This window comes from Panthera tigris, chromosome B3, assembly GCF_018350195.1.
Source record: "Panthera tigris isolate Pti1 chromosome B3, P.tigris_Pti1_mat1.1, whole genome shotgun sequence".
NCBI lineage: Eukaryota > Metazoa > Chordata > Mammalia > Carnivora > Felidae > Panthera > Panthera tigris.
This window is the reverse complement of record NC_056665.1, coordinates 32,068,615-32,082,505: the sequence shown is the minus strand read 5'-3', so window position 1 is coordinate 32,082,505 and position 13,891 is coordinate 32,068,615. Positions and strand designations below refer to the sequence as shown.

The 13,891-nt window shown below is 43.0% G+C and overlaps 1 protein-coding gene across 4 annotated transcripts in view; it reads left to right on the top strand.

The window, feature by feature from the left end:
* The window catches only part of PML (PML nuclear body scaffold), a 39,484-nt gene that overhangs the window by 1,057 nt on the left and 24,536 nt on the right, over positions 1 to 13,891 (top strand). For all 4 annotated transcript variants that reach the window (XM_007084580.3, XM_007084586.3, XM_007084582.3 and 1 more), the window contains exon 2: positions 1,311 to 1,777. In XM_007084580.3, coding sequence (XP_007084642.2) covers positions 1,311 to 1,777 — 467 coding nt within the window. The remainder of the gene's footprint in view (positions 1 to 1,310; positions 1,778 to 13,891) is intronic.

Sequence of the window (13,891 nt, the reverse complement as noted above, 5' to 3'; positions counted from 1 at the left end):
TTTAAATTTTTTAAATGTTTATTTTTGAGAGAGAGAGAGAGCAGGGGAAGGGCAGAGAGAGAGAGAGGGAGACACGGAATCCAAAGCAGGCTCCAGGCTCTGAGCTGTCAGTACAGGGCCCGATGCAGGGCTTGAATTCACAAACTGCGAGATCATGACCTGAGCCGGAGTCGGATGCTTAACGACTGAGCCACCCAGGCGCCCCTTAAGGATTTTAGTTTTGTGAGTCATCTCTACACCTGACGTGGGGCTTGAATTTACAACCCTGAGATCAAGAGTTACATGCTCCACCAACCGAGCCAGCCAGCTGCTCCAAAAATTTAACCATTTTTAAGTGTACCTTTCAGTGGTATTAAGTAAATTCACAATGTTGTGTTACTATCACCACCCTCTATTTCCAGAATTCTTTCATCACCCCCAACAGAAACTGTACTCTTTAAGCAATAGCTCCTTATTGCCCCCCTTTTCCCAGTTCCTGGTAACCACCAATCTACTTTCTGTTGCTATGACTTTGCCTAGTTTAGAAAGTGGAACCATGCAATATTTGTCCCTTCGTGTTTGGCTTGCTTTGCTTAGCGTAATGTCTTCAAGGTTCTCATAGCGTGTATGAGAATTTTCTTCCTTTTTATTTTATTTAATTTTTAAGATTTTATATTTAAGCAACTTCTACATTGAGCATGGGGCTCAAACTCACAACCCTAGGATCAAGAGTCACATGCTCTACCAACTGAGCCAGCCAGGCACCCCCTTCCTTCCTTTTTAAAGCTGAATAATATTCCGTTGCACATGTAGACACTTTTGTTTATCCATTCATCTATCAATGGACACTTGGGGTATTTCTGCCTTTTGGCTATTGTGCATAATGTGCCTAATGATGCTGGGAACATGGGTGTGCACGTAAGTATCTGTTCAGGTACTTGTTTTCAGTTCTTTGGGGAAATACATCTAGGAATGATATTTCTGAGTTTGTATGGTAGTTGTACGTTTAACTTTTTGAGGAGACGCCAAACCATATTAAGCACTTTATACGATGTCATATGAGAGACGCTTTAATGTATCTCCTCTCTAAACTGAGTTCCTTGAAGGCAGAGATTTATCCCATCCATCCGGGTATCTCAGGGCCTAGGGGATGCTCAGTAAACTGTGGAGGGAGAGCTGGAAGGTGTGAGTGAGTGGCGGAGTGGGGTACTGGTAAGCCTCGGTTTTGTATCAGCCTGCCTGGAATGGGACTCTGTGCAGCCACAGGAGTGGGTGCGGTGGGTGGGGACTCCTGGATTTCAGGCCTCACCCCCACCTCTCTGGTCCCCCAGAAAGCCGTGGAGGAGGAGTTCGAGTTCCTGCGCTGCCAGGGCTGCCAGGTAGAAGCCAAGTGCCCCAAACTGCTGCCTTGTCTGCACACGCTGTGCTCGGGATGCCTGGGGGCGCCGGGCACGCAGTGCCCCATCTGCCAGGCGCCCGGGCCCGCAGGCTCTGACTCGCTGGCCCTGGATAACGTCTTCTTCGAGAGTCTGCAGCGGCGCCTGTCGGTGTACCGGCAGATCGTGGACGCGCAGGCACTCTGCACCCGTTGCAAAGAAACTGCCGACTTCTGGTGTTTCGAGTGTGAGCAGCTCCTCTGTGCCAAGTGCTTCGAGGCGCACCAGTGGTTCCTCAAGCACGAGGCCCGGCCCCTGGCAGAGCTCCGCAGCCAGTCGGTGCGTGAGTTCCTAGATGGCACGCGGAAGTCCAACAACATCTTCTGCTCCAACCCCAACCACCGCACCCCTATGCTGACTAGGTGAGCCGGCCGGCCCAGGGTGGGGTGGCACATCCAAGATACCGGTAGAAGGTGCAGGGAGCAGAGATCCAGAGAGGCACATAGCTGGGAACGTGAGATGAGGAGCTTCTAGGGTCCTGCAGCTCAAAGTGTGGTCCTCAGACCGGCAGCATTTGTGCTGTGGCCATGGCCGCAATTTCTGTTATCTCCTACAAATGGGTAGTAATCGTTTCCAGTTCCCCCCCGTAATAAATAAAGCTGCAGAGTCGGCTTTACAAATTTATCCAATAATTTCTTCAGGATAAATTTTGGAAATGCCATTGCTGGGTGAAGGGGTGTGAAAATTTTATACTTTGATACCTGTTACCAAACTGCCTTTAGAAAGTCTTACAGTGGAATTTTCCATGTCACAGCCATGGAGTCAGGGTATAGAGTTGGATTCTAGATGAGATGCAGGTAGTTCGTTTCTGTCCGAAAAGGCAAAACTATAACACCGTACTATCTCAGGATGTCTATTTCGAAAAAACCCTATCGAATCCAGTTAAAATTATTTTTATTAAACAGCACAGGATTTTAATTCAGTATTTTTGATAATACGTTTGTATGTCAAAAAGTCACAAAATTTATAAAGAGAGGGGGCAAGTCTCCTTTCCACTCTGTCCCTGTCTGCTTAATTCCTACCATTTCTCTCTCCCTCCCTCCCCATCCACAGTTAACCATTGTTACCAGTTTTGAATGTTTCCAGGGTTTCTTTGGGAGTATACGCACAGATGGATAGGGGTATATAGTCTTATACATTCTTATTTTCCCTCTTTTAGCCAAAAAGGTGGCATATGAACGTGAACTCTCCCCACTCCCAATAGATTGCTTTCTGTAAGATTCTGTAGATCCCTTGGGATCCGCAAAGTGAAGGTATTCTTTGCCCATAGGGGACACACTCAGAACTGCATTCCTCCTAAAACTCACGGTGGCTTGCTTCCTGCTTGGACTTTTACCACCTGCACTACCAGAATGCATTTCCTTTAGGTTCCTCAGCCAACAGATAATATCAACTTGAATTTGGATTTCTTTGTTATTAAGATTCAGGTTTAGTGACTTTTTTATATGTTTATTGGCCATTGTTTTTTCTTCAATTGTGAATTGCCTATTTAGGTCCTTTACCTATTTGTTTGATGTTTTTCCTTCCAGAAATAAGTCTCTTTAATTGCAAGAACCAGTAGCTGTGCAAGCGTTTTTCTCAGGTTGACTTTTGTCATTTCATTTCCTAGGAGGTATTGTGTTTAAGTTTTTAGTTTTATAGAATCCAGTTCATCAGTCTCTTCCTTTACTGTGTCTGGCTTTAATCATACTAGGAAAGACTTTTTCCCCCTTCCAATGTTAAAAATACTTTCTTATATTCTATTTTAATAATCTCATGGTTTTGTGTTTATAATTAAATCTCTAATTTGTATGGAATTTATTTTTCTGCATGGTATAAAGTAGGATTCTCACTTTGCTTTTCTCTCCAAATGGAAAGCTGGTTCTCTCAACAACTTTTATTGAATAATCCACTCTTGCCTTGATCTGAAATGCCCTCTAATGCTCTACTAAATAACCAAGTAATCATGAGTATGTTTGTAAATATCTGTTCTGGGCCAATGATCTGACTATTCCTTCGCTAATCCTTACTGCTGTAGGGAATGCTGTAGCTAGCTTCATGTTTGATAAGGCAAATTAAATTCCCATTCTTCCTCATTTTTGCTTCTCTTTTGTTCTTACAGTTTATGTAATTTCAGAACCTACATATTCATTGGGATTTTATTAAATCTGGGGGGAGTTGGCTACATCTCTGGTTATATCTTTTGAGTTTTATAGTGCTATTGACATACTTCTTGAACTTTTAAACTATAGTTTAATTTATAATATTTAATAACCCTGTGAATAAAATATTTTCCATTATAATTTCTAGCTGGTCATCATTAACATGCTCTAGGCCTCCTGATTCATGTATATTGGTATTAGACTAGCCATCTGATTGAGCTCTTTCCTTTTTGTAAGGTTTTCTAATTGATTCTTTTGGATTTTCTAGGTAAACAATCATATCATCTGCAAATAATAAAAACCTTTTTCTCTCCAGTATTTATGCATATTTCCTCTTTGTAGCTTTGTTTCATTAGCTAGAACTGCCAGAACAATATTGAATACTGCGAAGAAGTGGTCAGGAAAGGCAACTTTATCTTATTCCTAGCTTTCATGAGAAAGTTTATGCATTCTAATACACTGTTTATTATTGGCTTCCTTAGGTAACTTGACAAAATCACATTCAGAAAGTTGCCTCCCGCTTCTCTCTTACTACGAAGTTTTTTGTGGCTGCTATTTTGTTTTATTTTTAACTCGGGAATGGGTATTCTTTGATCCTGTGAAGGTGTCCTTTTACCTTTCAGTGTGATGAATTATACAGAAGTATGTTTCTTTATGTTGAGCCGTTTTTTCAATTCCCAGGAGAAAAAACCCTATTGGGTCCTGATACTATTATTTTAATTCATAGCTAGATTCCATTTAATACTGTCTTATTTAGGCTATTATCTATATTTATAAATGTGATCAATTTTTATGAATATGTGTGATTTCTTTTACGTTTTTTGATCCATTTTCTACTAATCTCCTTCAGTGAATTTGTAAGCTTGTTTGAACATGGTATACACACACATACACACACATGTAAATTGCTTAGCACAGTGCCTGGCACATATTAAGTACACAGTCAATGTTAAAATCCTGTTCCTATAATTTCTCTGTTCTGCTTTAGAACAATTCAAGAACATAAGCAATTTGGGGTTTGTAGAAGTTTCTCGAGAAACTATCTGAGACTGGTGCTTTTTTTGAAGAGTCAGGTTTTTTCCTTGGTATTGGTCTGTTTTGGATCTTGAGTCAGATTTTCTGAAAATTTTCCAGTTCATCCTAAGTTCTTTCATAATTTAAAAATTTCTTTTATACCTGTCACTATGCCCCCCTTTCTTATTTCTAAATAAGATGTTAGTGGCTTACAAGTGGTCCCACCTCTGATGTAGGGGTTGGGGTGGGTTTCTGTCCAAGTACAATGGGCAGGGCTGGTCCAGCCAAGAGCGTAGGATTCCCATCCCTTGATCAAGGTGGATGGTTTCAAAAACCTGATCATATTGCTTAAAAATCATACACAGACACTCACGATTCACACTGTTTTCATGATTTGCTAGCAGTTACTGGGAACATTCAACTTGTTTTTTCTGCACAAAACTTCAGTGCCATAAATAACCCACAGCTTTCTTCAGGTCACAGTGCGGTCACAAACCACTCCGTCCTTTGACACCAAGCTGATTTAGGACTCTGGTTGGGGAGCAGCACCACAGGTGGCTTTAAACTCAGAACTCAGCCTGGGAATGTCTGTCCTGGGCCACTGGCATTGATCCTGATCACCACTTTCACCACTGGTGTGGAGTCCTCTTTTTTTTTTTTTTTTTTTTTTTTTTTACATTTATTTATTTTTGAGAGACAGAGAGAGATAGAGCCCAAGCAGGGGAGGGGCAGAGAGAGGGAGACACAGAATCGGAAGCAGGCTCCAGGCTCCCAGCTGTCGGCACAGAGCCCGACGCGGGGCTCGAACCCACAAAGTGTAAGATCATGACTCGAGCCGAAGTCGAGACGCCCAACCGACTGAGCCACCCAGGCGCCCTGCCTGGAGTACATTTCCTACTTCCTTCTATGTGGCACGCCGTCTGCTAGGTGCTAGGGTATAAATGTGAACAGATACAGCCCTGGCCCTCTGTGAGGTCGCCACCTGGTGGAAGAACCAGATCTGTGACTAACCATCAAGGCTAGAAAGTGCCAGGAGGAAATCTGCTCACCCTGAGCTTGGATAATTGCCCTTTCACACTGTCTTCTACCTTACTATCTTACATGTTCCCTTGCCAGTATCCCCATGCGCACTGGGCTGACATCGGGATGTGTGCTCAGTCATTTGTTAAGGACAGAAAGCAGGAGGAGCACAGGCCCAAAAGTGAGTCATCTTCGAGAAGGCATTGACTGGCGTATGCAGCTTCCAAGAAGGTGTCACATTTAGCCTGACACGTGAGAAAGGAGAAACGGCATTGGGGGCAGGACAGGGTGGGCCAGGAAGCCTGTACAAAGGCAGAGGCACTAGTCAGTCGGCTGCATTTCAGGAATTGCAAGTAAAGGGTATGCCTGAAGGCAGGGGCTGGATGAGGGAACTGGGGTCAGACATGGGAGGCTTAGAGGATTTAGAACTTTATCCTAAAATTTTAGGACATAGATTATTCTCAGCTTGTTCCTTTTTCGTGCATTTCACTCTTGTTTTACCAGTGAACAGTCTATAGAACACACTTTGAGAGGGACCCTATGGGGGGGCTCTGCTGGAAGCCCACTGATGGGTGTTAAGGCAGAGGGTGGGACGGTCAGATTCTCTCCCTGCACTGTGGTTCTCTGAAGTGGGTAAGTTTGGGAGCCAGGAGACCCAGTATTTGTTTCTTTGGCTGCATACTTATTTATATTTCACCCCATTCCATAAAGTGTTTGAGGAGATTGACCACTGTGCTGTTGGGCATACGTACCTAGCAGAAACTGAAGCAAAGGACCTGGACCAGGGGAAAGGGAGCCCCATTAGGAGACTGAGGCTGTGGTACAGATGGGGGTGAGGTCTGCAAGAATGCGGAGATGGAAGAATGGGGAAGGGGCCCAAATCTCACACTACCAGGGCCTGCCTCACCTGGAGTTAAAGGTGACCGCCAACCTTTCCATTTTTGGGATTGCTGGGGAGTGCCTTTTGCCCAATAGTAATATTGAGTCGAGGACAGCAGTTGGAACTGACTCCCATATCTGGGTGTCAGATCCCAAAGCTTGGCCGGATGGGGTGGAGGAATTAATCCAGAGGCATCAAAGCTTATAGCCAGAAAGCATTTGGATTAGTTGAGTGGAAAAAGCAAAAGATCTATTAATCCAGTTTGAAAGGTGTGATGAGATCGTAACCTGGGAAAAGAGTTCCCAAGGCCAGAAGTTGGAATGATTTCACAAGAGGACAGGGAGAAGCAGGCGGGACAGCCCAGGGGAAGGTTCAGGGCAGAGACGGACAGATCGCAGTGGCAAAGCTGGGGATAAGGAAGGGAAGGGCTGCTAGCTGAGAAGGAAATGGAAAAGACATCCTCATGGACCTCATGGGCTCCCCCTCAGGGCTGGGTGGGGGAAGAAGGCCAGATGCCACAGGTGCAAACTATGAGGAGCCCCCTTGCCCTCATGAACCAAGCAAGTGCCTCCTGAAATTCGTTTGCACCCTCGGTGTCCGGCTGGCCTCCTTGGCCCAGCCTGTCTGGGGCCTTCCTGGTACCCTCTGTGAAGTTATCAGTAAATTGCGTCTTCTTGGGGATTGATGATCTTACCGGGGTTGAAAGCTGACCCAGAAGCACCACATGAGCAAGCAGAAGGATGCTGCCAGGAGTTAGGGCACAAAGAATCCATTTCCAAGTTTTTCTATGAACTCACCCAGGGGACTTGTTTTCTGAGCCAAGCCAAGAGCAACTGCTTTTCCTTTCATGGGGGTGGGGGGCATGGAGCCCCAAGGTAGATTTGGTTGAATGCGTAGATAAGAGGGCCATGTGAAGTGTACCTTGAAGAGGTTTGTCTGTATGAGATACAACGAAAACAAACGTGTAAATTAGTAACAAATTTTTAGTCAGTCTCTTAAGCAAAAATGAATGAATGGCTTATGTAAGAAGTGAACAGGGTTGTGGCCAGCCTCTGACCCTACTTGATTAGATATTCATATTATGTCAACAGGACCTGCTTTCTCTGTATTTCTTGTGACCCTTCTTTGCTCCAAGTCAGCCCCATTCACGGAAGGGTTTCTTCCTGTCGCTTGCCAGATGATTGCAGCTCCAGAGGCCCTTGTACACACCCTCATTCTCAAATCCAGTGGGAGAAAGCAAGAATCCCTTCCCGGATTCTAAGCCTAGTCTGAGTATGTTTCTGATTGGATCAGACACCCATCCATGCAGGCGACAGGTTTGAAGCCAGCCTCAGATGAAGCTTCCCAACTCCTTGGAACCTGGGCCGTCCCTTTCCAGCAGGAGGTGTTTTCCCTTTTCCAACCTGGGCAGAGAATGGGCTCTTCTGGTTGGAGTATCCCTTTTATTAATACTTATCTGTCTTTTGAGATGTTTTTCCTGGGCTGTTATCTTAATTCTCATGCCTTCTTGAAAGATTATTGAGGAAGAGAGAACTGTTCCCATTGTATAAATGAGGCAAGAGGCCAATGCATTAATGGGAGCTGACCCAACTGGGAGAACTTGTCTGAGCCAAGACCCAAATGGGGTAGAGGCTTTCCTGACTGCAAACAGTGTGTGCGTTTCCTGGCACTGCTGGCCACTACAGGCAGGCAGTCCTCAACTAACAACTGGGCTGAGTTGCAAAAAAGGATTCTGCAAGTTGCTTGTTTAGAACTCGAGTGTTTTTTTCCCCTCAGAAGTGGATTATTAAAAGAAAGCGTGCTATTTAAGAAATGATAAATTTAATTTTCCTTAACTTTAGCAGAAGAAAAAGATACTGAAGAAAAATTTTACTGAAGTAAAATTAGACTTTACTAAACTTCAAAGAAATGTTTCTTCATTGTAAAATGTTTCCTAAAATATCTAAGACTAAGCAAAAAAAAAAAAAATACTAAGACATTAAGAGGTTGTAGTTATTATAGTTTGGTTTTAATGAAACATTTCCATTTTAGACAATAGTAGCTAGAGTCTCTGCTGAAAAAGATCAGGATGGCCCACTCCCATCTATCTCACTTGTTTCTATGTTAAAATGGCTCTCATGCGTGGCCCTGGCCCTTGTACTTTAGCATTCGTTCCTATAAATTCTTTATTTCAATTCAGCTCTTAATTGGATGGATGTTGTCAGTAAGCAGTCTAAATTCCTAGGATCTCTTAGTATTGAAAATGTTGGGGCGCCTGGGTGGCTCAGTCGGTTAAGCATCCGACTTCAGCTCAAGTCACTATCTCGCGGTCCGTGAGTTCGGGCCCCGCGTCGGGCTCTGGGCAGATGGCTCAGAGCCTGGAGCCTGCTTCCAATTCTGTGTCTCCCTCTCTCTCTGCCCCTCCCCCGTTCATGCTCTGTCTCTCTCTGTCTTAAAAATAAATAAAACGTTTAAAAAAAATTTTTTTTTAAAAAAAGAAAATGTCTATCAGTTGCTCTTCTGTTTGAATGATATCTTGGCTGGGTATAATATACCTGGGTTACACTGTTGCCTTTAGAATTTTGTAGACTTTGCCACGTAGTCTTCCAGCATCAAATGTTCATGAGGAGAGGTCTGAGGCCAAATTTATTTGCTTTTTCTGTCTTGATACCTAAAGGTATTTTCATTCTTGAAGTTTATTAATTTAACCAAACTGTCTTGGTGTTGAGCATTTTGTATCCAATTCTGAAACCTGGCAGACTTCTTCAATCTAGAAATTCTTATTACAGGGAAATTTTCTTACTCCTTCTCTTTTTTCCTCTTCCTTTTCCTCCTCATTGTACTCTTTTTTGCTCTATTGCCATTAGTATTATAATGTATTAGTATTATTTCTTGGGTTTTTCTGATTCATAATCTTAACAGTATTACTATGATTTGGGGGGAACTGATTTGTTTAATGACTCTTGAATGAGTAATGAAGATGATGATAAATCATTTTATACACATTGTAGTAAAAGTACTTGAGACTATCAAAATTGTTTCACGTAAGGATTTACTGCCTGTTTTCTGTTTTACCAGAGTCATTAACATTTAATGATTAACTTTAGTCTTTGAATTTTGTAACAAATTCCGCTTTGGCATCTCTTACAATTTGGATTTATTCTGCCAAAGCTGTTAGAGTTAGAAAAGCATTTCAAGATTGGTATAGCCAAGTAGAAGAGCTGCCTTTTTATGCCATGTGTCACTTGACTGATAAACAGTGTTTATTGTTAACTTAGTCAAATCATGTTTTTCTTATTCATGGCTTTAATTAACCGATTGTTTTAGCTACTTCCATCTCTTTTGCCATCTCATTTACTGAAATTAGATCAGATTTAAATAGTTTGTAGTCACTGTACTCATCTATGTGATAAACCTTGTCTTGCTGCCTTGCAACATTTCCTGGCATGTAAATCCCTACTTCATCACTGTTCACTAACATTCAATATTGTATAATTGTAGTCCATTATGATAAAATGCAGTGAATTCCAAGTTATCTAAAACTGTTGCAAAAATCAAATCTCCTTTATTAACATATAGCTTATGTGATGCTTTAAAAATGTCTTGCACTTGATACTGTTTTGGCTATACTTCTGAGGGGGGTCATTGCAATGGTCCCAGCATATGACGATCATCACATTTTAGAAATACCGTGTTGGTGGCACTGGGAAGGGTTGATTGGAAAGACCAGAGGCAGGGAAGCCTGTTAGGGGATATGCCAAAGGAGATAAGTTGTGATCGAGGCAAGAACAAAGGTGTGTAGCAATGGGAACTCATGTGACAGATTTAGGAACCAGGATTCTACCTCGGTTGTCTTTACATCCTAGTGCCATGCTCGTGCATAGTTGGTATTTAATATTTGGGGGTGGAGGGTAAATGAAGGTAGAATCAGCAAGAGTTAGTGATTTGTTGAAGTGGTTGGAGGGGGGCGCGTATCTGGCGTTCCCCCTTGGTCTCTGGCTTGAGTGGCCTTTCAGTGGGTCATAATGGACACACCAGCCCTCTGTCTTGGGAGCAGGGACCTGCCTAGAAAAGAGTGGGGAAGGTAGATGGGTGATGGGCATTAAACGAGGGCAGTTGTCTTGATGAGCACTGGGTGTTGTATGTGAGTGTTGAACCACTGAATTCTACTCCTGAAACCAATATTGCGTGGTATGTTAACTATCTAGAATTTACATGACAGTCTGAAGAAAAAAGAAAAGAGTGGGGAAGGAAAAGCACAAACTTTCTCTTTCTCATTCTTGGCTGTGGGGTTGGCATAAGATGGGTGTGAGAAACAGACAAAGCTTCCTCCTCTTACCTTTTCTCGCTGCTGCCTTTCTGGTGTCTTCCTCTCTGAGCCCTTAGGTTCTACGATCTCTGTCACCACCTTCTCAACCAATGAAGAGTTGGAGGAGGGGAAGTCAATAGGAATAATGCTTTCGCTCTAAGTATCCCAGGCTCTGCAATTACCCATCTCTTCTCCTGGCTTCAGAAATCTTTCCTCAACTCTGTTTCCCAGCAGAGCAGGAAACCAGTCTGATTGAAAGCATTCATATTTGTATGTAAATGACAAATGTATCCCTTTAATTGCCCTCTAGCCAATAATTTGAGTTTCCAAAGGAGGCTGTTCCTTTTGCTATTCCCTCAAAGTGGAAGCTCCCTGTCACTCTCGTGGAAGTGAGCATGGTAGAGTAGAGAGTTTTTCAGTTCCCATTCAGACCAGCCGGGCTCTGCCCTGGAGTCCTGCTCTGGGGCCAGCTCTCCTCCACGGGTCCCATTTTCATAGGATTTTTGCTTCCTGGATTTCCCAGCCCTGTTTCTTAGAACAGCAGAAGTGGCATACCGCTCTGGCCTCAGCAGGAGGTGTGGCTACACTGGGCTGGCCTGACCCTAGTGGGAAGGGGACAGCCCAGAGACCACACTCAATATGATGTTTCCGTACTGTCTGAGGTTGAGAGGTTGACTTACCAACAGTAGGGCTAATATCCCTGCCGTGCAAACATGTGTAGTTAATGCCTCCCCTTCTTGCATGGCTCCAGAATGTCCAATGTGTAGCTGGCACTGTGCAGGTGACTTCCCATACACCAGCCCATCTTTGTCCTTGCAACAGTCTATGAGAGGCATTCTTATTTATCCCCATTTTATAGACAGGGAAGTTAAGACTCGAGAGAAAGTATTTTACTCCAGGCCTTGTAGCTAGGAATCAGAAGGGCTCAGATTCAGGCCGTCCACCTCCAGGACCCATATCCTTCCTGCTGTCACATGGCCTCTGGCATGGCAATTTAAGACATAGGCAGCTTTCAGATAGGGAGACTGAGAACCCAGGAAACATGTTGAGGCTTCTAACTAAAATATTAACGACATAGTCAATTCACTGAACAGTCATAAAGGGACAAGCAAAACAATACATGTCAGGGAAGAAGAGGAAAAGCTTTATTATTCCTAGATGGAATGTTTTCTGAGGGTTCTCCATTGCCTCCTCTTTAAAGTCCAAACTCCTTCACTTAGAAGTGATTATGGAAATTTTGGGAAAATGTAAATAGATGAAAAGGGGGAGGGAGGGAGAAAGAGAAAGAAGTAACTCCCATCAATATAGACTGTTTACTCTCCTTCCTGCCGTCTCTATAATCACATAAACCAAACTGAACAGAAGCAGATAGTTCTGTAACCTGCTTTTCTCACGATAGGAAGTTGTGAATGTCTTTCCGAAAAATACATAGTTTTGAATTTTTGGGTAGTCGCATCTGTTGAGTGTATGATTTCTTCCATTTCTTCAGTGGTTATAAGGTCTTTACCATCATCAGTAGTCAACTATCACACCTCTATGGTGTTATGGTTCATAGTTAAGTCTGTGACCCACCGGAAATGTATTGCGGCATCACGAGTGAAACAAGCCCTAATTTGCTTCTCCCCACCGCAGTAGCTGGTTTTCTCGATTCTGACTGTTGAGTGGAATTGTTTAATGTCCATTAGTGTGGGATGCTTTCTTTATTCTATAAAATATCACATTCTTATACGGATGCCAGGACCTAGATAAGTAATATCTGGTCTGTTCTGCTGATTTTCCTTCCTTTTTACTCTTGGACTAGTGCCACACACACTTCTTAAAATAATGGTAGTTCTATCCTATGTTATCTGGCAGAGAAAATTCCCCTTTCTGACACTGATTTCCCCAAAATTCCTTTTTTTCCCATTAAGTTTATTTAGTAGAGAGAGAGAGCGTGTGCAAGCGGGGTCAGGGGGAGGGAAGGGACAGAGAGAGAGGGAGAGAGAGAATTCCAAGCAGGCCCCTCACTGCCAGCACAGAACCCAACATGGGGCTCGAACTCATGAACCTTGAGATCATGACCTGAGCAGAAACCAAGAGTTGGTAGCTTTTAACCGACTGAGCCACCCAGGTGCCCTTTCCCCAAAATTTCTTAACTATTTGATCTGTTTATTCTGTCCTGTGAAACTGAGAATCCATTGATGAAGTTTCAAACTCTCATCTGTAATTTGATTAAAATTGCTTTAAACCTTTATCTGAACTTGAAGAGAATTGATATCGTGATATTTATTTAGTGTTTCCAGTTGGGGCCTTGAGACACTTTTGTTTTTTAGATTCTTTCTCAGTGGAATTCTTTTTTTCCCATGTATATATTTTTTGTTAGAAGTATGTCTACTTTTTTTTTTTTTTTTTTGAGCATTTGAAAATTGTTGTTTGTGAATGAGAGCTTGGGAATTTTTTCCATAATTCTTTTCATTTGAATTGCTGGGATAGCATTCCATTGTATGGTTGTATCATAATTTATGCAACTGTTTGCCTAGCGTGTTTCAATTCTTTGCCATTATGGACTGTGTTGCATTGTACAGATGTTATTTTGTACATGTTGAGGTAGAGCTACAGAATAGAGACGCAGAAGGGGGATTGTTGGGTCAGAGGATAAATACATTTGTGATTTTGATGGATATTGCCAAACTGCCCTCTGTAGAGTTATTAGTTCTTTTCATAATTGCTCAGCATTTCTTGTTAATGGTATCATCGGTGAGCGCTAATATCTCAGTCAATTATAACGATCACAGTCTTTGTTGAGAACATATATGTAGGACTTCTCTCATTTGATCCTCTATAGAATTCCCATATGAGGTGGGGGTTATCCCTGTTTTACAGATAGAAGATAGAGGCAAAAAGAGGTTAAGTGACTTGCTAAGGGCACAGAGCTGAGGTCAGATCCACAGTTGCCCTCTGCTTCAGTTGACGCTTACCTCAGTCACCGGCCCTGCCTCTTGGTGATGGGTCTCTGTTACTTAGATCAGATTTCCCCATGTTGGAGTTGCTGAGTGCTCTTGACCCAGTGGCAACTCCCATGCTTCCCTCACGCTCTGGGCTCTCCGGGAAACCTCAGCTAGCCTAGCATAAATCTCCTGTATTTGATCAAGAG